The 23,124-nt window shown below is 45.5% G+C and overlaps 2 protein-coding genes across 7 annotated transcripts in view; both read right to left on the bottom strand.

Annotated features, from left to right (window-relative positions):
- The window catches only part of fermt2 (FERM domain containing kindlin 2), a 44,819-nt gene extending 41,964 nt beyond the window's left edge, over window positions 1–2,855 (bottom strand). The window contains exons 1-2 of one of the 5 annotated variants that reach the window (XM_064321468.1): window positions 2,438–2,855; window positions 1,282–1,439 (exon numbers count right to left, since the gene is read on the bottom strand). In XM_064321468.1, coding sequence (XP_064177538.1) covers window positions 1,282–1,438 — 157 coding nt within the window. In that variant the 5' untranslated portion in view covers window position 1,439; window positions 2,438–2,855. The remainder of the gene's footprint in view (window positions 1–1,281; window positions 1,440–2,437) is intronic. The other 4 variants (XM_064321458.1, XM_064321476.1, XM_064321483.1 and 1 more) reach the window with 4 other exon arrangements.
- Window positions 2,856–6,481: 3,626 nt separating this feature from the next.
- ddhd1a (DDHD domain containing 1a) overlaps window positions 6,482–23,124 on the bottom strand; it is a 32,398-nt gene continuing 15,755 nt past the window's right edge. For both annotated transcript variants that reach the window (XM_064321439.1, XM_064321446.1), the window contains 9 exons: window positions 19,656–19,765; window positions 18,931–19,037; window positions 18,304–18,563; window positions 16,756–16,831; window positions 16,481–16,630; window positions 16,181–16,245; window positions 15,768–15,940; window positions 10,728–10,913; window positions 6,482–10,425 (listed from right to left, as the gene is read on the bottom strand). In XM_064321439.1, the coding sequence (XP_064177509.1) occupies window positions 10,241–10,425; window positions 10,728–10,913; window positions 15,768–15,940; window positions 16,181–16,245; window positions 16,481–16,630; window positions 16,756–16,831; window positions 18,304–18,563; window positions 18,931–19,037; window positions 19,656–19,765 (1,312 nt within the window). In that variant the 3' untranslated portion in view covers window positions 6,482–10,240. The remainder of the gene's footprint in view (window positions 10,426–10,727; window positions 10,914–15,767; window positions 15,941–16,180; window positions 16,246–16,480; window positions 16,631–16,755; window positions 16,832–18,303; window positions 18,564–18,930; window positions 19,038–19,655; window positions 19,766–23,124) is intronic.

Here is a 23,124-nt window from a genome sequence, read left to right as displayed (position 1 = left end):
GAGTCTGTATGTTGAAGATGGCAAAGAAGACCGCAATAAATGACATTTCACTCAAACTCAAGATGGTGGGGGAAGGGCAGAGGGGGAAAAAAAGACAGTCTTCCCACACACACAGGACACTGCATATGACCCTGGTCTGTTGCCAGAGAAATGACCACAAAGAACAAAGACCTCAATTATGTGAAGCTGAAAACTGGAGGGATAAAAATATGGAAGCGGCTATGGAATAAACTTGCACAACACAGGAATGTGGACTATTTAAACCCCTGTAGCACACTTCCAGTCTAAAACTAATTAGAATTTGACCTTTCCTATCGTTAAATTGAGCAGTGTTCAAGAAGTAAAAGAGCCTTCTGCTCTCTCTCTAACTTCTCATTCCCTGGCAAAACCTCTCTCAGTTCATCAAATCTGTTCTTTTTATAAATGTCAAATATGCTCTTGTAAATAAAAAGCCGAGCAAGTTATCTTAAATAAATGTCAACCGTGTTGTTTCAAATGTTAAATATGTCAGCTTCAAATTAATTTTGGCAGACAATGGATCATGTACAACACCATGTGCAAGAAAGCAATTGCCATCAGAGAAACATGCAACTCCTATTGTCCATTCACTGGAGTTACGTAGAGTGTCGACATTCCAAATATGAAGGGTGAAACATTGTGGACTAGAAATCCACAGCATTTATGAGACAAGATCATTCCTCCAAGCTCACAGCTGCAGTGAAATCCTGGCAATGCATGCACTCTGACATAAATCATTTCACAGCAGACCCTGTATACTCTCATTCTCCCTCCCAATCAAGTGAAATATTTAAGCAGAGAAAGGGAGTGAAGAAATAAATGGTTGCTACTTTATCCACCAGTCAATCTAAGTGTATACATGTGGAATTGGTGGATGTGGGAGCAACACGCAGCTGTGACCATCCAGTGTCAATTCAACCATCTTGGGTTTTAGATAAACCGTTGGGCATGTATACATAGGCTATGGAAAATATACACATTGAATTTGGCTAATACTCAGCTGAACTATTCTGAACAGGCAGATTCCTATGAAAGGACATCAATAGGCCGACTTTATAAAAGACTCATTGCCAAGGCAGCAGTGGTGTTCATTTCTGAAAATGACGCCAGGCTTGATCCTGGCTTCAAAAACTGATCGGTTTTGTTCGTTTATGAATTAACAAGCGTAATGCGATAGCCAATAGCACACATGGACACACGCAGCACGCCACAAAACACCAGCTTTTTAGAAAGCAAGCACAATGAGTGTTGAGGTTTTCGTACCGAGTTTTTCTACGAGTTTCAGCATGACCCCGCCGATGTGAATTTCGCCGGTCACCCGCAGCGACACGTCCCTATGGAGGTCGGTCACGTGCATCTTCAATTCCCAAGTCCCGTCAGCATAGCAGCCATCAGGCATTCGTATACCGTCCAGCGCCATCCTTTCAAGAGAACAATGGTAATTAGACACAGAAAAACAACAAGTCAAGGATTTTAATCTACAAGCCTAGGCATCAAAGAAACTTTACTCAATAATTAGGTAGGCCTATGAGTTACAATGCAGAAGGCTAGTATATGAAAACAAGTCGATCAATGTGCATTACGATTAGAACAAGTGGTTCAGCAGCTGACTGAAGTAATATGCGAGTAAAAGAAAGCAAGAGATTGTTTGGCCAAATAAGACCAACCAGTTGTAACTAAGTTTTATGCATAATGTTATTTACAGTACAGGCTAGTAAAGGAGCTTACAAATGATTAAGTTTTCTGAGCAAGAAAGGGACGTAGCCTACACTCATGACTTGGGGAGTGGGGTCATTTTGAAAGTCAGTATCATGTGAATGTTTGCATTTACGCAATTACTTTTGTCGTTCTGTGAGTACGTTATAGACAGAAGTCACACATGGCCCAGTGTGGAATATGCAAGAAATGAATAAGAAAATAAGTCAATTATACTAAGAGAAAACTGCGTCATTCAGTCAATATAGACTGGGCCTTATGATATAACCTCCAACACACTTCCCGTAGCTAGACAAGCAAGCAACAACCAACAGGCAGAAATCCACGTCATTTTGTCAAGTTAACCCATTCACCTGTTGTAGATAACGGAAAGTATACCAATTTGTCAAATATGAAGCGGATTACGTAAGCACATTCACACAAGAACTTGCTCTTTAAATGCAAACTTGCTTCTGTTAGCCTACAAACGCAATAAACCACCAGTTTCTCACTCCACTTTAAATCTCAAAGCACTATCATAAGTATTCGATAAAGCTAGCCTATATTTCAAATTCGTTTCAAACCGTTATTTTGAACACGTCGCTAGCTTCCAAGCAAACGGCAACCACTGCTCTGTTGGTAGAGCTATATGGTGCGCAAAGCGCCGCGACTCTTTCTTGCGCCTAAAGAAAGAAAATGAAAATCATTAACAATGTCCACTCACCTTCTCAGACAAAACCCAACACCAAGAAATCCGTTCGTAGTTCCTACGCTTTAATGTTTCGTTATTCTTCTCCTGTATATCATGTAGCTACTTCGTATGCTGGAGGAAAATCCCAGAGAACTACCCCCAAGTTAAGTATCCCAAACTGTCTCCTCGGGCTTTTGCTAATGGCGTTTCTTTTTACTCCCTCCCTTTCCAGCAGATAACGTCACTCACTCCTCCAATCCCACTTTTCCTTTCACACAGACTGTTCTCTCAGACCGGTCAGATCTCATTATTCCTCCCTCGATTTTTTATTTCAGAAAGGGGAAAAACTGTGGTTCATGCCTGCGCCACGCTAGGCATTAGACTATGTGCATTTATGGGTTGAAATATTTACGCTTAATTACCATATAGTCATATCTTTTTAAATTATGTTTATTTCTAATTGTGTGCGCTAAAATCAGGCCACTGCTTTACTCTGTCCAACTCTTTAAAAATGTTCGTCGTTTGGGACCAAGCAAATATTGTTCAGTAGAGTTAAAACTCAACAGTTGAATCGGGACTAGGGAATGGGAAAGTCTAAGGACCGCCACTGCTGCCTTTTATGGAAATAGTACCGAGTGCGCTGGGGTACATCCGGGGACCGCTGGGGTCTTCGTTTTGGATTTACACACAATTACTCATTAAGTAAACAAGGCAAAGAGCTATTTTCGGGGTGTTGAAATAGTAATGTTAGGACTGTAATTTCTTCATAATCCAGTTGAAAGGTGTAAAGTTGTACTCGAATATATTGTTTGCTGGTTTTATTGTTATAAGACTGTATATCCGTTACTTTGTCTAATATGCTATATTCTTTTCAAATTGTAACAAGTAATTCACTGTTTTCACTAAATTGGCTGGGAGTAGTTCAAACTTATATTAGCTCGGCGTTTTCTTTTGTTTGTTTTTTTTTTTAGTTACTACCTTATTTTAACATAAAACTAAAAATATCTCTATGCACTGACAATGGTTATTAATTTAAAATAAAAATGTAGCATTTACCCTTTACATGGTAGGCTTATTAATTTCCTTTCATGACTTGAACATAATCAGGTAGTTTATCATTTCTCAGCATTATATATCCAAATCATTTTCTACAGCCATAGTTTTAAGTAGTTAGATATTCTCATGTTGCTGACTACTTTTTTTGTTGTGTCTCATAAAATATTGTTTTTACTTTACAGAACAAGGGCGTGTATCTGTCAAGGGCATGTATACTTTTACAAATTTTGAGCAAAAAATGGTTTCCTAGATCCTTTTGAAATGGCTTCATGGAAAACAAAGCAAAACCAGATACATAATTCCACACCTTGAACCCTTATCCCACCCCTCGCATCTCCAGAGGGACAAATCATTCATAGCAACCAGTTGGATGTTTAGAAAATTCTACTCACAAGGAAAAAATTATGTTCACTATAACTGTGGGTAAAAGTGGGAGTGTACAACCAAACTGTTTAGTCACTGGAAAGATTTATTCTTACTGAAAAAGCCAGTGTCACCTGAAGAGTCACCAGTTACTGCTCATTATAAATTGGGCACATTATCTGTGCATTAAATATGGCATATCACCAATCTAAAGGAATCATTTGAGTCTTAGTACATATTGTGCAATACTTTGATAGTGCCTATTTAATTGTCATAGTCCACAGTACTTTTATACTCCTGATTTAATAATATGTTTGCCAGAAAACAGAGATGTGAAGTTTATACAGTCATTCTCTTATCTTTTGATTGCATAGGTTGTTTTAATCAGTTTATTCACCCTCACCTCCCTTTGATCACAAGACATAAACTCAAAGTCTAATTTCAGCCTAATATTACCTGAAGCAATTTGCAGTGAGGTACTGCCTACTCAATGAAAAGTTCTTAATTCTACAAAAACTGGGGAAAACCCTGCTCAAGTACTTCTTGAGCACAAAGGTTTGTTTAAGGAACATTCAAAATAAGGTTAAAAGGGGAAATGCTATGGATAGTGTGGCAGTGTGAAAAAATCTAATAAATGATCATCCAAATGACCATCTGAAGTTAAAACCGTAAAACACAATTAACCACAATCTCACACACACACACAAAACACAATGAAAAATATGTTTTCCATATTTACCCCCCCCCCCCCAAAAAAAAAAGAAGTAGCACCAAATCAATTATGACACTCACACATATGAGCATTGCCAGTCTATATAAAGCATTCTCTTCTCTGTTTCTGGAGTGGATGAGCACGGCTGTAACCCCCCCCCCTCCCTCCCCCCCCCCCCCCCAGAGCAGTGCGCAGACCCGCTTCAGGTGAACTTTACGCCATGAATCACCACGGCTCTGCTTCCAGCAGCAGCAGAAGAAGAGGGCCAGTTCCAGCAGAAGAATTCAGCCGCACATTTGGTCTGCATCACAGCGATTTATAACCCTTCTCCCTGCTAGCCTGACCTGAGCTCAGTCTGGCAGAGGCTCCATTGCCTTTTATAGGCTCTGTTTTAATTAGGGCGCAAAGATGGAGTCAGAAGGCGATGCAGGAGTGGAAGGGACTCAAGGTTCGGAATGTGGCAAGTTAGAGAAGCGAAGATGTGGCGTCCAAACAAAATTGGGTTTGTGCAGTCTATGCTACTGGAGCCTCAAAGATCACTGAAGAATTGTTCGCTCAACCAAATTCATTTCGGAAGCAGTATGTTATAATTAAAATCTCAAGTAGTGTCAGTATACCAGGAACAACACAAAATCATTGCACATTAATTTATTTTTTTCCCATCAACATTTCTACAGTAACACATGAAGCTTATGAAATGGCAAACACAGCAAATAACTGCTATGCTAGGAGTAAGAAACAGCAGTATGATCTGGGTATGATCAGCATATCAGAAAAACAGATAAGGGGAAAAACTGTGATTGCACACACCATGAGTAACAAATAATTTGTTAAAAATAAAATAAAAAGTAAAGCACCACAGCTATACCTGGACACAACAGATTATGGTTAAAAACAAACAAAAAGTCAAACATGAATTAAAGTCACAAAAACAGACAATGTTTTTCTATATGTGTAATCTTTGACAGGACAAAAATGCAAGGAAATGAAGACAAGACGAAAATATAAGGGTATGGCAATTTAATGCATTTTCTATTAGTAAAAATGATGCAAAATTAATCTACTACACGCATGTTGGCGATAAATCCAAGTATTGCGTAATGTCAGAGGAAAAAGACATATTTCTAAAAATTCTTTCATTTTTGAAATATTTTTGGAATCTGGACATGGAATATGCCCTTTTCTTTTTAAAACTAGCATAATCCTTGTTTAAAATGCTTTTCTCTTTGCCCACACACAGATGAGACGGTGTACACAGAAATATCAAAACCAAGCAAAATGAAATACGTTCTACTGTCCAAATCAACAAACTAGGCATTTTTCTTTCCAGTTGAAAACTAAAAAAAAAGAAAGAAAAATTACTAGATTTTTTATGGCACTTTTAATGAATGCGACAGCATTCTGTATACAGTAGTGCAATTTAATGCAATGCATTCTGCATTGGTCTGTGAATTGTTGGGGACTTGGGTCAATTTAATAAGAATTAATTCACCCAAAATCCAAAACTGAGATCAGGACAATATTGACTGCTGAAAAAAACAATGTGGCCATAGCACTGTGGTACAGAGCTATTTCAAGGCTTGCTTAACCTCTGTTAAAGCAATTCACAATTAATCAAACTGTAATTGTATGAGATACTTGTATCAGACATTGGGATCTGCAAAAGGTTTGAATAGAGAACGTGCTGAGAAAGCTCATAAGCAGGTCTGCGATGATATGAGCCTATCATATAACCGAGCCTGTCACCTAGTGGACATAAGCAGCAATTTCACCTAGTCACATAGCACCACACCTTATATAAAAGCCTCCAGCATATATTAATAACTCTTCCCAGAAATAACCTTTTTATGACTTTCTGTAAAAGGAGGACATTAACAGAGAGGAAAAGCGATGATCCTTATAGAGCAACAAGACAAAAATGAAAAATTTTGAATACGACCACCGAGTTAAGAAAGAAAACGTTTTGTTTTAATAAAAGGAAATACAGCGTCGGATGGCAGTTTGAAACCATTACAGGCATGAGTTATTGCACAGCTTTCCAGAGTCAACAGTTTGTCAGCTTATCGTTTCAATGTCAAAAGTAACAGTCATTTTGAGATTCTTCAGTCAGCCCAGAAGCGGACACAACGGAGACATTATCGGATGGCTTCTTTCGCTCCACGCACACATTCTGAAGGTCCGAGATCACAGAACGCAACCCGGATTTCAAAGTGCAACACACCACAGGAAAACTACATGAGATGCAACCTTTCAATTATTTCTGCATGCCGTCTATAGATGGATCACAAAAACAAGTAATTTGGGAACAGATGTGGAATTAATACCTTACTAAGTGAATTAGGTTTTCAATAAGCATTTTTGGCTATTGGGTAAAAGGTGCTTTACCAGATTAGCCATGACCAAGTGCAAGCTGTGTGCTTGTCAGTGCTGCAGTCAGGTGCGCCTGAAGGAAATTCACAGCTGACACAAAATGTTCTCACAATGTTGCTGCAATGTTGCTGCTACGTTATAACATTGACAAACTATTTCAGTAACACTGTGCAAACATTTTAAGTTTGCTGGGTAAGGCCTAACAACGCAGCAGGAAACAGGCCAATAGGCATCTCCACTGTATATTCTTAGAGGTCATTACTTATTATTGGCCAGCCTCCATCCACCAGCAAGCTACATTTGAGCACACTGGCACATTCACAAGTCATTTCTGTACAGCTTAGACACTGCAAGTTTCAGACAGACGTTTCTATCAACTCATTTTCTGAGAGCCCAATTGTTTTTTGTTTTTTTTTTTTGTTTTTTTTTAAGTCTGCTGAATGCTGGCCTGTGTCTTAGTGACATTTAAGTGATCTCCCAAGCTGATTTGCAAACTGGCATTCCTCCTGGCTACCGTTCACGAGGCAGCGGCACAACAACGTCCTTGCAGTCTTTGCAGCTTAGCATCGTTAGCCGTTTAGCATCTCATATAACCCTCACTTTCTTTCTTTTTTTCTCCTTCAGTGCCTTTGATCCCTCCAGAGTTTATAACTGAGTTTCCAGCTCCATTAAGGGTGAGGCATCTCTACAGGGACACAATTATGTCCATAAGAGCGCCCAGGTCCATTTCACATGTTTGAGATGGCGAACATATAAATTATAGATTAGCAGGCAATGGTCTACATGAATGTAGTAGATATTAGTAATCCACTTTTGACTTAATCGACTATCATGTGACTATCATCATCAGTCAGTTACAATGCCCACGTGACAGAAGGACCCTTGTTCCCTTCAGACTTGTTCCAATGTTTACCACAAATGTAGCGGAAACATACTGACATCTAGTGGACACACACAGTAATGCAAAACTAAAAACTAAAAAAAATAAGTAACCTCACTTTATAAAATTTGCATTGTTCCTTCTTGAAGTCATTTCTGTTACATTCCGATATTTTTTTAAAGTACATGTTTTAAATGGCAATGTTTGATTCTAAGAATGTCTTGCTTCCTTCATTATGTTTAAGCAGATGAAGAAATCAGTTCAGAGACTTCAGGACTTCACAAACACAATAAGCTGGAGATTGACTGGCAGCTCCTCCCAATAATCAGTCAGATTGTTCAGATATGCATTCCTCCCTCCTTCTCCACACTTAGAAATCAGAAATATTTGGCCACCGACAAGCAAGGACATAGATCGCCTTTCAACTCTGGGAGGTACAACAAAATTCAAAAGAAACTGTCTTTAGAATTTTTTAAGGGGGGGGGGGGGGGGGCACGAACAGTATCACCCAATAGAACATGACAATATTGGGGGGACATTTCGATATTTTCCCAAGGTTGGAAGAACCGGGATCTACGTCCGTGCTGGCAACAATTCAACAAAGGGTAATCATAAAAATGCCCATAAAAACATTGACGATAAATTAATTGGCTACAAAAATTAAGCATATTCCTCCGTATATCCATGTAAACAGAAGTGCCTGAAAGTCACATCTCAATCATAACTTTCATAAGGTTTTTTTCTTTTCTTTTCATAAATCAAACAATATTTCAGGAATAATCAGAAGAGCGATAAAAATTCCAGACCGAATCTCTCACAACACACATCACACATTTAACCACTTTTGTCTAAGCTTCATTCACGCAGAGCCCTTTTTAACCAGTATTACTCAGCAATCCACCTCCCCAGCATTTGGCTGTGTTCAGAAGTGCGGTATATAAACGCAGCGACAGTTTCGTGCCTCGCCGTGAGCTCCTGCAGCTTCGCTCGCATCGTAGCGCCAGCGATCGCAGGGTCTTCCTCTGAGCTGCTTCCTGATTGGTGCTCCATAAAAGCACTGACACTTCATGCAAATTTTTTTCTTTTTTCTTTTTTAGTTCCATGCAACCAGAGCTCAGAGAAAGACCCCCTTTCCTGACTCGGGCTCTGACAACGAGGACAGCGTTCCTCCGTTTGTGCGCGGTGGCGTTTCATGACAGACGGGTGACATCGTCGTGCGGCGTCAGGAACGGAGCGCTTGCGAGCTCCGCCCACCTCGGAACGGCTACGGCTACCTGAAGCCTCGCCACCGTCCTGACGCCAACATCGCAGGCGTGGCACCGCACCTGACTGACTCCGCCTAAAAAATGGAACGCTAAACAAAAAAATAAACAAACGAAGCTAGAAGGTCGTTACAGCACCATTTGGTCGACATACAAATGGATTATAAAGGTTTATTGTTCAGTTACGACAACCTAGTCCGTGACGATCGAGATTAGTTCTTTTCTGGTATAAAAAGACAATGGCTTTGCTGATTTTAGTAAAAGGTTATAGATATTTAGTTCTAGGAAAAGTCACACAGTAGTTTTGTGGTAATTAGCAAATAGAGGAACGGAACACAGGTCACGCTCCTTCCTGATATAGGAAAATAAAAAGGGGAAACAGGTTATAATCTAGTTAATTTCCCACAATTAATAAAGGAAAAAAAATCTTGTTAGGTAATAAATTAATATTAAAATAAATACTCTTTTGACCCCTTTAAGTGTTTTAATTTTGCATTGAATATTTGCTCTATCGTGTTGCTTTGGGATGCAGTTAGATCTACGAAAGAGCCCACTGTCCTTTCTAACCCCTCAATCTGCTGTCTAAACTCAAGTCCATGCCCTTGAGAATGGGAACCGAACAGAGAAGAATGAAGGTTGAAAGTAATGGGGGGGGGGGGGTGTCCAGGCTTGTGCGTGGTGCAGCTCCTGCAGGCTTGGGGAGGAGGGGGGCATTATTGGGATGAGGGTCAGGCTGTGAATGAGGTGGGGGGGGGGGGGGGTTTAGAGAGGTCTTTGTAGACAGGCATTGAGGACTCAACCACAGTGTGCAGATTCCAACAGCCCACAAGGGGGCGCCGAGTTTCACAGATCCCCCACAACGCTCCGCTCATCAGGGCGCGCTCTGGAACTCGGACAGTGGCACTGGCTCCGCCCACGCGAGGCTACGGTCCAACGTGCCGCCCGTCGCGCCTGGCTGGGAGTGGCGCTTGGCCTTGTGCGAGTCCGTGAGCCGCCCCCGAGCGCAAGCAGGACGTCTGTACGTGTGCGCAGATGTGTGTGCGCGTGTGTCCTGCGCCGAAAGAGCGAGAGGCAAATCTCTGTGTGTGTGTGTGCGCGCGTGTGTTAACGTGTGTGTCTGTGTGTCCGCGTGGAGTGTGCGCATGTCTGCGCATATTCGTGCATTTGTGGCACTGATGCTCGGTGTCCGCGTGCTACACTGGGTCGGGATTGTCTTCGCTGCACTCGGGCAGCTCGTTCTGCCTGTACATGAAGGTCAGCAGGAACAGCGCCACGTCGTGCGAGGACCAATAGGCTGTGTGCGACGTCACTGCCGACCAATAGCGGCTCTCCACCAGGCCCTCGCGGAGCTCGAAGTCGATGCGGTGCTCCAGCTCCACTGTAACACAAACACAAACACAGGGACGTTCTGACTGCACAGCTACACACCTGTGCTTCTCACATGATCAACACCCGCACTCTTCAGTTCATACTATAAACAAAGGGGAGACCAAATATACTGCTTACAATGATAATACTGAGAAGCCAAAGCAGACCATCGTGTTCCCTGTTCATACGCTGTGTGGGGAAAACGTATGTATACGTTTCATTTGTTTGTTAGCATTTAAATGCGAGGAGGGGTTTTACTGGCGTGTGAAGACGAGTGTTAAGGCTGGGAGAGGGCAGGTAGAGGGCTCTCACGCGTGGTATCGATGATGGCGGAGGTGGACTGTGACATGGCGGACAGGCCGTATGACGATTGGCTCTCCCCCGGTCTCTTCTCCTCCCCCTCGGGCGCCCCGCCCTCCACGCCGGACGTCTGGCTGCTGGAGCGGGAGAATCTGGAGAACAGGATCCCGCCGATGCCCTTGCCGATGCTCGCCGCGCCTGTGCCGAGAGCGGGGAGCGGGAGGTGAAGCGGCGGCCCGCTGCGGCATGCCGACGGGACAGGACTCGGAGGCCGTCGGCTGTCCCGTCCTGCACCAAACACACTCCACCTCTGCGCCTTATACACACACACACACACACACACACGTACACGTACACACACACACACACACACACACACACACACACAACCACCTCTGCGCTATACACACACACACACACAACACACACACACATCACACACTCCACCTCTGCCGCCTTATACACACACACTTCACCTCGCCTTATACACACACACTCCACCTCTGCGCCTTATACACACACACATACACACACTCCACCTCTGCGCCTTATAACACCACTCCACCTCTGGCTTATAACAGACAACACAATTCACAACACCACAACACCACCTCGGCGCTTATACACACACACTCACCTCTGCGCCTTATACACACACACATACACACACTCACCTCTGCGCTCTATACACACACGACATCCACCTCTGGCCTTAACACGACACACACATACTACACACACACTCCACCTCTGCGCCTTATACACACGACACCCACAACAACACCATGACACACACACACCACCTCTGCGCCTTACACACCACACCACACAACAACACACTCACCTCTGCGCCTTACACACACAACACGTACACCACAACAGCACGCACACGCATCACACATACACACATCCACCTCTGCGCCTTACATCGACACACACTCCACCTCTGCGCTTTATACACACACACACATACACACACACACACACTCCACCTTGCGCCTTTACACACCACACACTCCACCTGAGCCTTACACACACACACACACACACACACACACTCTCCACTCTGCGCCTTACACACACACAACTCCACCTCTGCGCCTTACACACCACACACACACACACACACCGTACACACACAGCACACACACACACACTAACACACACACACGTACACACACAACACACACGTACACACACACACACACACCATCACCTCTGCGCCTTACACACACACACACACACACTCCACCTCTGCACCTTATACACACACACACACACTCCACCTCTGTGCCTTATACACACACACACACTCCACCTCTGCGCCTTATACACACACACACTCCACCTCTGCACCTTATACACACACACACACACACACACACACACACACACACTCCACCTCTGCGCCTTATACACACACACACACACACACACACACACACGTACACACACACACACACACACTCCACCTCTGCGCCTTACACACACACACACACACACTCCACCTCTGCGCCTTATACACACACACACACACTCCACCTCTGTGCCTTATACACACACACACACTCCACCTCTGTGCCTTATACACACACACACTCCACCTCTGCACCTTATACACACACACACACACACACACACACTCCACCTCTGCGCCTTATACACACACACACACGTACACACACACACACACACACACACACACACACGTACACACACACACACACACACGTACACGCGTTCACAAACGCATGAACGCATGCACACACACACACACACACACACACACGCTCTATCACAGGGAGCTGTCCTCCTGTGCTGCTCTAGCACTTCTCATTAAGTTCAACTCAGCTTTTATATTCAATCCTGTCCTGGATTATGAAAATGTGACAAAAGATCATATTTTAATATATATTCCCATACTCTCTGGAGACTTTATTTTTAAATCAGACAAACAAATTTCACAAAACCTGAAAGGAAACGGGCTCCGGCCAGCTGACTGCATAGCAGCATGTTAATAATCGACTTTATCCTCACACATCACAAATACCAGAGATGCTGACCAGATGTGTTCGCTTTCCTGTCAGCGAGAGGTAAATCAGCAGCTTTGTTGTGTAAATGTACCACAGCAGTGTTAACACAAGAGACCGGTCTCAGAGGGAACACCGTCTTAAAAACGCGAGTTGGTGAAGAACCAGCGCAGCTGCTTGCGTTTCCACGCAGTTGCGCCACAAGAGGGCAGCATTCACAACATTTCTCCTTCATTGATATCATTACTGCTGGTGTGACCAATAAGCAGGACTCCTTGATAAAGGAGGAATATTGAGTGACATTTTGGCCTTTGTGGAGCAGACGGGGATTAGCGCTTTTAATGAAAGCTGCTGTAACTGAATCAATAGTGCCTTTGTCCTTTTCTAACTTTGAGCTCCAGAGAAGCTAATATGCGCACCAATAAAACTCTCTCGATTACAGCAGAAGGAAACCCAATTAGCACTTCATTCAGCATGCACAACAGGGCTTTGGTATTCGCTTGGCTCTCCCGTGCCCACTTCCTAATTAGAACGGAGGAAATGCCTGCAGCAGAAGCTCCTGTGTACAGAGGTTCACAGTTCTGCAGCACCCAGTAACCTTCGCTGAAAAACTGTGGAGGAGCCAGGTACCGGTTATTCACCCCATCTTTCAAAGGTTCTTTAAATGGCGAAACAACACTCCACAGTACTTCTGGCACACATACAAGCAACTGAACTCAGAAGCCTCCGTAAGCAGGAACAAAGGGAAATAACTGATATCCCTTAATAATAATAACAGTAATATTTAAAAACAACAATAATCAGCATCCTCATCATCACCACCAGCAGCACTAGCATACCCAGTTCTTCAATTAAAATGTGCCATTTTATTTAGAGCATTATTTATATGCTAAAGCAACTCCTCCCAGTTAATTTAGTGCTCTTGACTTGTACTGAAGCTAAAGAGAATTATGACTCCTGACGTAGTCTACATCCTCCTCACAGAAAAATCCTTCCTCTATAAAGGTGCCAATATAGTTGCCATTTTGTTACGGATGTCCACTGTGAAAGCAGTTTAATGGGAATGTTAAAAACATGTGACAAACATAATATTTGTTTTTTGTTTTATTGCTATCCAAGCATTAATCTCCCAAAAGTTTCATTTCAATGCCAACTGCATTCAGCAGAGTAAACTAGGCAACAAAAATAGTACCATTTTCTCATAGCAGACCATGGCAAAATTGATCCCTACAACAATTATTTTTTCATGAGCGACTGCCAGATGAAGGCATAAATTATTAATCCGCTAAGCGATTATAGAAACAGACAGCAATACGGCCCATAGGAAGCTGTTCGGCACATAGAGTATTCTGGGATACGCGGTTAATGCATGAGTGGGTGGCTAAAAAGGCTAATATTGAACAGCAGGTGCGGCCATTGACACTGCTATGCCACGCACACTGGGCCACGTGGTTATGATAATGCGCTCGCGGGCTAGCTTAGCATTTTGCTCAGGCACAATAGCCAGCGATGCTCTTCTGTGTACAGTATGGTGTGTGAGAAGGGTGGGGCAGACTCAATACGCAGTATGGGGCGGGCACAGTGGCATAGTGGTTAGCACTGTTGCCTCGCAAGGAGGTGGTTCCGGGTTCGAATCCAGGTCCGACCGGATCCTCTCTGCGTGGAGTTTGCATGCTCTCCCCGTGTTCGCGTGGGTTTACTCCGGGTACTCCTGTTTCCTCCCACACTCAAAGACATGCATGTTAGATGCGCTCCTGCAGTTGCCCTTGACCAAGGCACTGGCCTCAGAGCTGCAGTTGGTCCCCGGGCGCTGCACTGTGCCTGCCCACTGCCACAAGTAACTAGGATGGGTCAAGTGCAGAGGACAAATTACCCCACGGGGTTCAATAAAAGTATATCTTATCGAAGACCTGGCCACAGCCTGCCAATGCCAAATTGCATCAAGATTATTATTTTTTCATCTTGATTACCCATTGGCCGTGAGACCACACTGAAGTCTGAGTTGATTCAAAGCGGTTGAATTCCCCCCCCCCCCCCCCCCCCGCACAGCAGACGGCCAATGGTGATCCCATAGAAGGATATGACAGGTAAAATAACATAAATAATGCCGTTTCTAAACATTCAAATTGCCAGAAACCTTAATGCAAACCATTTGGATTTGGCCACTTTGCTGGATCTATTTACTCGCACACACCTGCTGCTGCCACTACCATTCAGGACAGCTCTGACCCCAGGGTTAGACAGCAGTGCTAACAGCTGAGAGCTCATTCCACACATTCAAAGCATTTTCAATATTACGATCAGCTGTATTTAATCCAGGTGGCCACGCCCGCCATTACTCAAGACTGTGAAGAGGCTGAAGTTATTCCCTGTTGGATAAAAAGAAAGAGCTGACTGGACACTCTGCACTTCCTTCTCTAAACTCACAGGGTGGTGCTCGCATGAGCAAAGCGAGATTTAGCAGAGCACCGAAAACCATCTGCTGGGTCTACGCCCCGCTAACAAGATGGAGAGCGCCAACCTCCGCAAATCAGGCCGCGTTGCCACGGGGAACCGACTCAAATTCGCTACACTGGAATTCAGATGCAATTTATCATCCTTCTGTCAGATCTCTCAACTTCTAAAAGCAAAAAAACTGAGGTGGCAAAAAAATGTAGGCTACGCTGATACAGCTACAAGACTCCTAAAATGGTCTCGCTCTCATGAATTTTCTTCTTTTTACTTGCTTATCTCTGTATTCACATTACACTAACCTGCTCTTCAAAACCGGTTTGAGGTACTGTTGACCGTAAACAAGCAGCCATTTTAGTCTACAGCCTCCGCAGTGCAAAGCAGATTTCCCCTGCACGTAAATCTTTAACAAATAAGCATCTAACAAGAAGAACCTTTTCAGCATTTAGTAATAGTCATAATTATACAATGCTGAATGGTCAAAAGAGTGAAAGCCCATTCATCCCCGCTCCCTCGTTCACACACACACACCCCCCCTCTTTCTGTCTCTCTCTCTCTGTCTCTCTCTCACCCAGGATGCTGGCCTTGCCCAGGTTGGTGATGGACTCCCCGTAGTGCCTGCGGGCCAGCACGGGGGAGGTGCTGGGGCTGGGGATGCTCTCCGTGTCCGACGCCGTCTCCTTCACCGGGTTGATGAACGTCGGACGGATCTCCTCGTAATGGGTGGGGTTGGTGGTGTTGCACCTGAGGGCCACCAGGGCGGCGTTAGCACAGGGAGAGGCTTACAAACACAACTGGGCTGGCTTAAGAGCTTAGACCAGCACAGGTCATTTCTAAACCAGGCCTACCAAAACAAACTGTAGCAAAACCAAAACCAAAACCCCCCCCCCAAAAAAATGACTCCTGTATTATAGGAATTCTGACTATGGCATCTACATGAATATGCCATAAGAATGAATGAGGCTTTGAGTGCTGCGTTCTCACCAGTGTATTTGGACAGGTGCGATGTTGCTGTAATGCTTCAGGATGAGGGGCTCCAGCCTGTAAGCCTACAAACAGACACGGTCAGAATTAGCCTGTTTACATTTTATTTATATATATATTATAGCCATGTCAGACAGATTGATATATTCAGTAATGGCTGTGAGACTTCATGTTAAACGTGAGTAAAACCCTAAACCCCAGGGGGAAACGCGGTGAGCCCCCAGCCCGCTAACGCTAAGCGACGGACAGGCGTGGCAGGAGGGGCGACCGACGGACGGGCAGGAGGAGGGGCCGGCTCACCACGGGGTCGGTGGGGTGGAAGATGTTGAACAGGCGCTGGCAGATGGATTTGGGCAGGATGTGGTCCTGGTAGCCGCTGTTGCCCGGCCGGATGCCCCGCAGGGCCAGGAAGACGGCCAGCGGGGAGCCCATGCAGAAGAAGTTTTCCACCTGGGACGGGCGGACAGAGGAACAGAGCAGGGCCCGGTCATCAGGCCGCAGAGACGCAGCTGGGACGGGTTATCAGACACACCGCCGAGCGTCACACACACTCAGACCAACGCGCCGCGCCCTACCTTAAACTTCAGGGCCGGGGACGACAGGGCCTTGGAGGCCTCCAGCCCCTGAAGCTGATCCTCCAGCTCCCTCAACCTGCCGGACAAAGAGCAGGAACAAGCTGAGCTACTCCAGGAGACGAAAGCAAAGAGCCAAAAATGCACAACTCTTATGCTAAAGAATCCACGCGGAAGCAAATCTAGGAAGAGCAAAAAGTTTCCATGATGATTAAACAACACATCGTGATAACACCTTCACTATCACCACTTAACAGGCCACTGAACTGAATAAAGTGAAGCTATTTCTAACTCTAAACCGAACGCTTTCAGTCTTTGCGTTTATTCATTTTCACAGCGATTTATTTTTAACCGCTGCGATTTTTTTAAACGTGGCCCCACTGAAAGAGAACAAGCTCTGGCTGCCTGAGGAAGCGTGGCGTTCTGGCTTCTGAGCCACGCTGGCCGACTCGTGCCGAACCCCGCCGTTCTGATCACACGGTCGCTTCCTGAGCACACCGGGCGAGCGCTCGTTCGCCATTGATAGCGTGCGACAGGGTTCCCAGCTTCTGTGAAAGACAGCGCGGCCCATTCGTTAAAGTCGCCGCCGACGTTTCCGTGGCAATAGGCGCCGGCACCGAGTTTTTTCCCGCTTCAGAACCTCCGGTTGCTGAGGCAACCTGTATTACAATTCCAACCATCTCACTTCATATTTTGCACGTCATTAAGGTCCTTCGTGAATTGAAAAGGCAACAATATAAATGCCAAAAATACCACCTGGTCCTTTGTGGTCACCGGGAGGCAGGACATTCCTGCTGTTTCCTGCATCAGTGTGAAATACACACTTACGTGTCGCTGCACTGAAATCAGATTTCTGCATCCTTTATAAAGCTGACTTTCACAGCTCATAAATACCTGCACCAAGGTTGTGTTCGTCTGGCAAGAAACTCTTATACACAAATTGTAATTAGCTATAAAATTGCGATAGAACAACGTAATAATACGGGCACTGCGGTATATTTCTGAACAATGTGGAAGTAATTTCCACCTACTCTCTTTCTATACTGTAAGAAAGTAGTTAAGAATGATTTACAAATCTGAACTGCTCATTATATTTCAGTGTTGTAAGCAGAATTGCACAGTATTCTCGGAAATTCTTATGAGGTACAGAATCTGTAGCCAGGTAATCATTAAGATTGCATTACCTTTACGATCTTAACTGGGATAAATATACTTGTATGCTTGCTTAGACAAAAGAAATAGTATCACTAGTATCCTCTTTCAAATATCTAGTACTTTCTGGGATGTGGAGACCTTCTGAGTGTGGAAAACTGGCTCTAGATTTAGGAGTGTTGTTTCTGACAAGGTGAGCGAAGACAGAAAGTTCTGGGATGTCAAACGTGAATGGCATGTTCTGGAATTTCGAAAGCAGATGGTACACTGTGGAATGTTGAGTGTGGTTTCTGGAATACTGTCTGAGCACGGCTGGTTCTGAAGCTCTGGAACGCCGAACGCGAGCGGCACGCAGTTCCAGAACGTGTTCTAGAACACGCGCAGCGGGAGGCCGCGTACCGCCGCCTGGTGATCTGCAGCTGCTCCAGCAGGTGGCGCTCCTCGTAGCTGAGCCAGCGCAGGTCCACCTCCTCCAGCTCGTGATGCTCCTGCAGGCAGAAGCGCACCGGGTCCCAGCCGGTCATGATGTCGAAGGTGATGACGCAGCCCAGCGAGTGGGACACGATGGACACCTTCCCGCCGTTCTCCTCGAACTCGGGGTTCCGCGAGCAGAAGAGCGTGTAGAGCCGGTTCAGCTCCTGCGTCAGGCCTTTGGTGATCTAGAACACCGGGAAGCAGGAAGAGAGATGAGCGAGAGCTCGGGCTCTGAGGCAGTCACAGCCATGGATATTCCCTGCATTATAAACCGTTTATAAACGTGGGTTCGTCCCCGTGCTCTTTACGAGGGAACAGCTATTTTCATACCGTGTATAATGTTCGATGTACGAACGGCAAGACCATCTGACTTGTCAGACTCATGCTTCAATTACATCCGTCTCCATGAAAAATCCGCCATTAAGCGGCCTGTGGTAGAGACGAAGCATGTTCCAGGCCCATAAACCCACTCTGTAAACGAAGCGGGCTCATTTGAGCAGATGAACGGAGGGCGGGTGCATCAGGGGCTGCAGTGGGACCCGGGCCCCTCACCTCATCCCTGTACAGGGGGCTGGTGTAGTACATGATGTCCATGGCACTGCTGTTCAGCATGTCTCTCAGGCCGCGAACCTTGTCTGGGGTGATGGAGTCCACCGTGTCTGGAGCAATCAAAGCACACATTTACAATGCAAATCAAAGGGCTCTTTACCCTGTTTCACCTTACTAGTGCAGTACAGATATACTGTGCATATCTATAATATCTATAGTAAACAGCATAGTAAGTATAGTAAATATCTATAGCTAAGAGCAAAATGTACCTATGTCTAAATGTTAGAAATCAACCTTAGCTATACACATCATGCACTAAGAAATGGGCACTTGTTCAGTATATTGATTCTGCTTTGTACCTCTCCCAAACAAACATTCTAACATTACACTGTATATGCATCTTATTTTCTATATCATTCATTCATAAACTCGTAATGGGGCATCATGTTCTCTACACCTCCGTGCGGTGGAGTCCTCACGGGCGTGCCGTTATCTGAGGAAGATGTCAGACGGTAGACGAAGCGCACGGGGAGAGAGAGAGCGGCCTGAAGCGCACACTAAGCCACACGCGGGAGAGCGCCACGCCCTGACCTAAATACTACAGCGCTGAGGTAAACCCCTCCCTCCCTCCCGCCCCCCACAGAGCCGTCGCTCTGACGCGGGCACACCCCGGCCGCCCGCCCGCCCGCCACGCCTGCCCGCCGCAGTGCCAGGCCAGGGAGCAGTACCTCCGTCCAGGGCCAGCTTGGACCTCCACTCCACGGGCAGGAACTCCACGTGCTCGGCGGTGCGCTCCGAAAAGTGCTTCTCCTCCATCTTCCTCGCGGCGTCCCTCATCCTGCGGACCAGGAAGCACGGCATCAGCTGCTATACCATACAGCACCACCACACAGGCAACTCTACATCCCCTATATAACACCCTAAACCCCTCAGCTGAGCACCCCCATACAGGCAAAACTACATCCCCCATAAAACACCCTAAACTCCTCAGGTGAGAACCATCATACAGGCAAAACTACATCCCCGATAAAACACCCTAAACCCAAAAGCTGAGCACCACCATACAGGCAACTCTATATCCCCTATAAAACACCCTAAACCCCTCAATTGAGCACCACCATACAGGCAACCCTATATCCCCTATAAAACACCCTAAACCCCTCAACTGGGCACCACCATACAGGCAACCCTGTATCCCTATCCCTAACCCCAATGAGCACCCCAACAGGCAACTCAATCCTCATGAAACCCCTAAACCCCTCAGCGAGGCACCCCATACAGGCAACTCTTCTCCCCTATATAACCACCTAACCCTCACGCTGAGCACCCCCATACAGGCAACTCTATACCCCCTATATAACACCCTAAACCCCTCAACTGAGCACCACCACACAGGCAACTCTATACCCCCTATCTAACACCCTAAACCCCTCAACTGAGCACCACCATACAGGCAACCCTATACCCCCTATAAAACGCACCCTAAACCCCTCACTGAGCACCCCATACAGGCAACCCTATACCCCTATAAAACACCCTAAACCCCTCAACTGGGCACCACCACACAGGCAACCCTATACCCCCTATAAAACACCCTAAACCCCTCAACTGGGCACCACCATACAGGCAACTCTATATCCCCTATAAAACACCCTAAACCCCTCAGCTGAGCACCCCCATACAGGCAACTCTATATCCCCTATAAAACACCCTAAACCCCTCAGCTGAGCACCCCCATACAGGCAACCCTATATCCCCTATAAAACACCCTAAACCCCTCAGCTGAGCACCCCCATACAGGCAACCCTATACCCCCTATAAAACACCCTAAACCCCTCAAGCTGAGCACCACCATACAGGCAACCCTATATCCCCTATAAAACACCCTAAACCCCTCAGCTGAGCACCCCCATACAGGCAACTCTATATCCCCTATAAAACACCCTAAACCCCTCAGCTGAGCACCCCCATACAGGCAACTCTATATCCCCTATAAAACACCCTAAACCCCTCAGCTGAGCACCAACAGGCAACCCTATACCCTAAAACACCAACCCCACATACACCCGGCAACCCTATATCCCCTATAAAACACCCTAAACCCAAGCTGAGCACCCCATACAGGCAACCTATATCCCCTATAAAACACCCTAAACCCCTCAGCTGAGCACCCCATACAGGCAACCTATATCCCCTATAAACACTAACCTCAAGCACCCCATACAGGCAATTCCCATAAAAACCTAACCTCAGTGGCACCCAACAGCTTAACCTAACCCTAACCTCAGCTGGCACCCCATAAGGCACTTTCCTAAAATATTGAACCTCTCCATACTTTTCATACACAGCCAATGTCACGTGTCAGTAACTGTAAGCTATACAAGTGCAAGCACTAGAATGCAACAGTAACACATCAGTATAGCGAAAATGGAGGGGTGTTTATCAGAGGCCATTCTTAATGGATTTATAAGAGGACCTCAGATCTTACTCATCACCCGCTACAGCGCTTGCCAGTCTGGAACACATTCACAACGCTATGTGTTTGCCAGTCCGCCTCTCGGGCACTGGCAGAATTTGAATGTGCTGATTCACTCGGCTCTCCTCTCAGCACCAGTATTACACTCCGCATTACGCACACAGAACCCCGGGGGCACATCGACAGACAAATGAGCGTACCTCTCGTTTGACTGAAATCACATTACACGCGCCTAAGTGGGCAAATCTGATTTTTTAAAATCCATTAATGACATTTACAATATGAGCAGTGGGGCAGAGGGAAAGCCAGAAGCCAAAAAAGAACATCACGCTTGGCATCGCTGCCATCCTCGCGTGGCACCGGGCCACAGCTGTTTGCCCAAACATAGCTTACAGTTTTTGTCAACTTGTTAAAATCCTGTCGAAAACTGTAAAAAAAAAAATGTACAACTTAATCAAGGCATGACATTCACACACTAACACTGCACTCACAAACAGTAAGTTTATCACTCAGTGTAAAAACGCACTGCTGTTGATGCGTCAGGCATCACGCTCTCCGCTATTCCACACTGCGTCATCACATCTCAACAGCAAATCAGCCAAGGCCTCGAGGAAGACTGAACTGAAAAGGTTCCGTGGAATTTTCTGTCCTTGCACGGCGCTCCGCACGCTCGTTAATGGCAGGTGCGCGAAGCCGTGACAATGCAAGGCAAACACAGCTGCAGACGGCGGAATTAGCCGGAGCACAGACCGGCACGGGCGTCTCTCAGGGAAGCTTTCAGGAGAGGATGTCTGTCTGTCAGCACCGCAGCCTGCGCGGTTCGGCTGCGGCACTGCTTAGTCACTCTGTATTCAGCGCTATTAACTGCACACGCGAGAGTCACTCTGAATTCGGTGCTATTAACGGCACGCGCGAGAGTCACTCTGAATTCGGTGCTATTAACGGCACGCGCGAGAGTCACTCTGAATTCGGTGCTATTAACGGCACGCGCGAGAGTCACTCTGAATTCGGTGCTATTAACGGCATGCGCGATAGTCACTCTGAATTCGGTGCTATTAACGGCAGGCCCGAGACTCAATGTGTATCCGGCGATATTAACGGCACACGCGGGTCTGTTAGAGCCAGCCTGCGGTAACGGCTCTACTGTCACACACTCTGACACCTGTTCTCGCTCATTTCAAAAAGCATCAATCAATTACCCTCCGCTAGAATACGGTGATGTAGGTCTGACAACATTCAGGATCTCTCTTTCGGTTATACAGATTAACTGCATGTTATAACGCAGCGCGACAAAGTTTATGCGGTAATACACAGTGTGTTCAGTCAATTTGCAGTCATTCACTACCAAAGTTAATTCATTAAGTGAAGTTGAAGGCTACCCATTCATTTGCGTCTTCATTCTTGTAATGCTTAAATGCCACATATGCAAGACACAGAATATAGGAACATGAACTGCAGAGACTTGATGAATTTATAATCTTTCACTTGATTTATTAACCTGTCAAATGTTTGTTTAAAAAAATCAACTACAACTTTAATCAGCTATTAGCATTTTATGGCTCATTTTCCATTTTTAACCAACTTGTTAGTTGAAAATGTCACAGCACACAGATGAGAACTTACAAAGGAAGATTTAAGAAAAACCCAAATTGATTAAAAGTTTGTACACGGCGCTGAGGACAGACTTATTTCTAATGCGACCGTCTGCAAGCTGTACTCTG

Source organism: Anguilla rostrata, chromosome 1 (assembly GCF_018555375.3).
Source record: "Anguilla rostrata isolate EN2019 chromosome 1, ASM1855537v3, whole genome shotgun sequence".
NCBI classification, from domain to species: Eukaryota; Metazoa; Chordata; class Actinopteri; order Anguilliformes; family Anguillidae; genus Anguilla; species Anguilla rostrata.
Note: the sequence above shows the minus strand (reverse complement) of the source record. Positions and strands in the feature narration are given on the sequence as shown.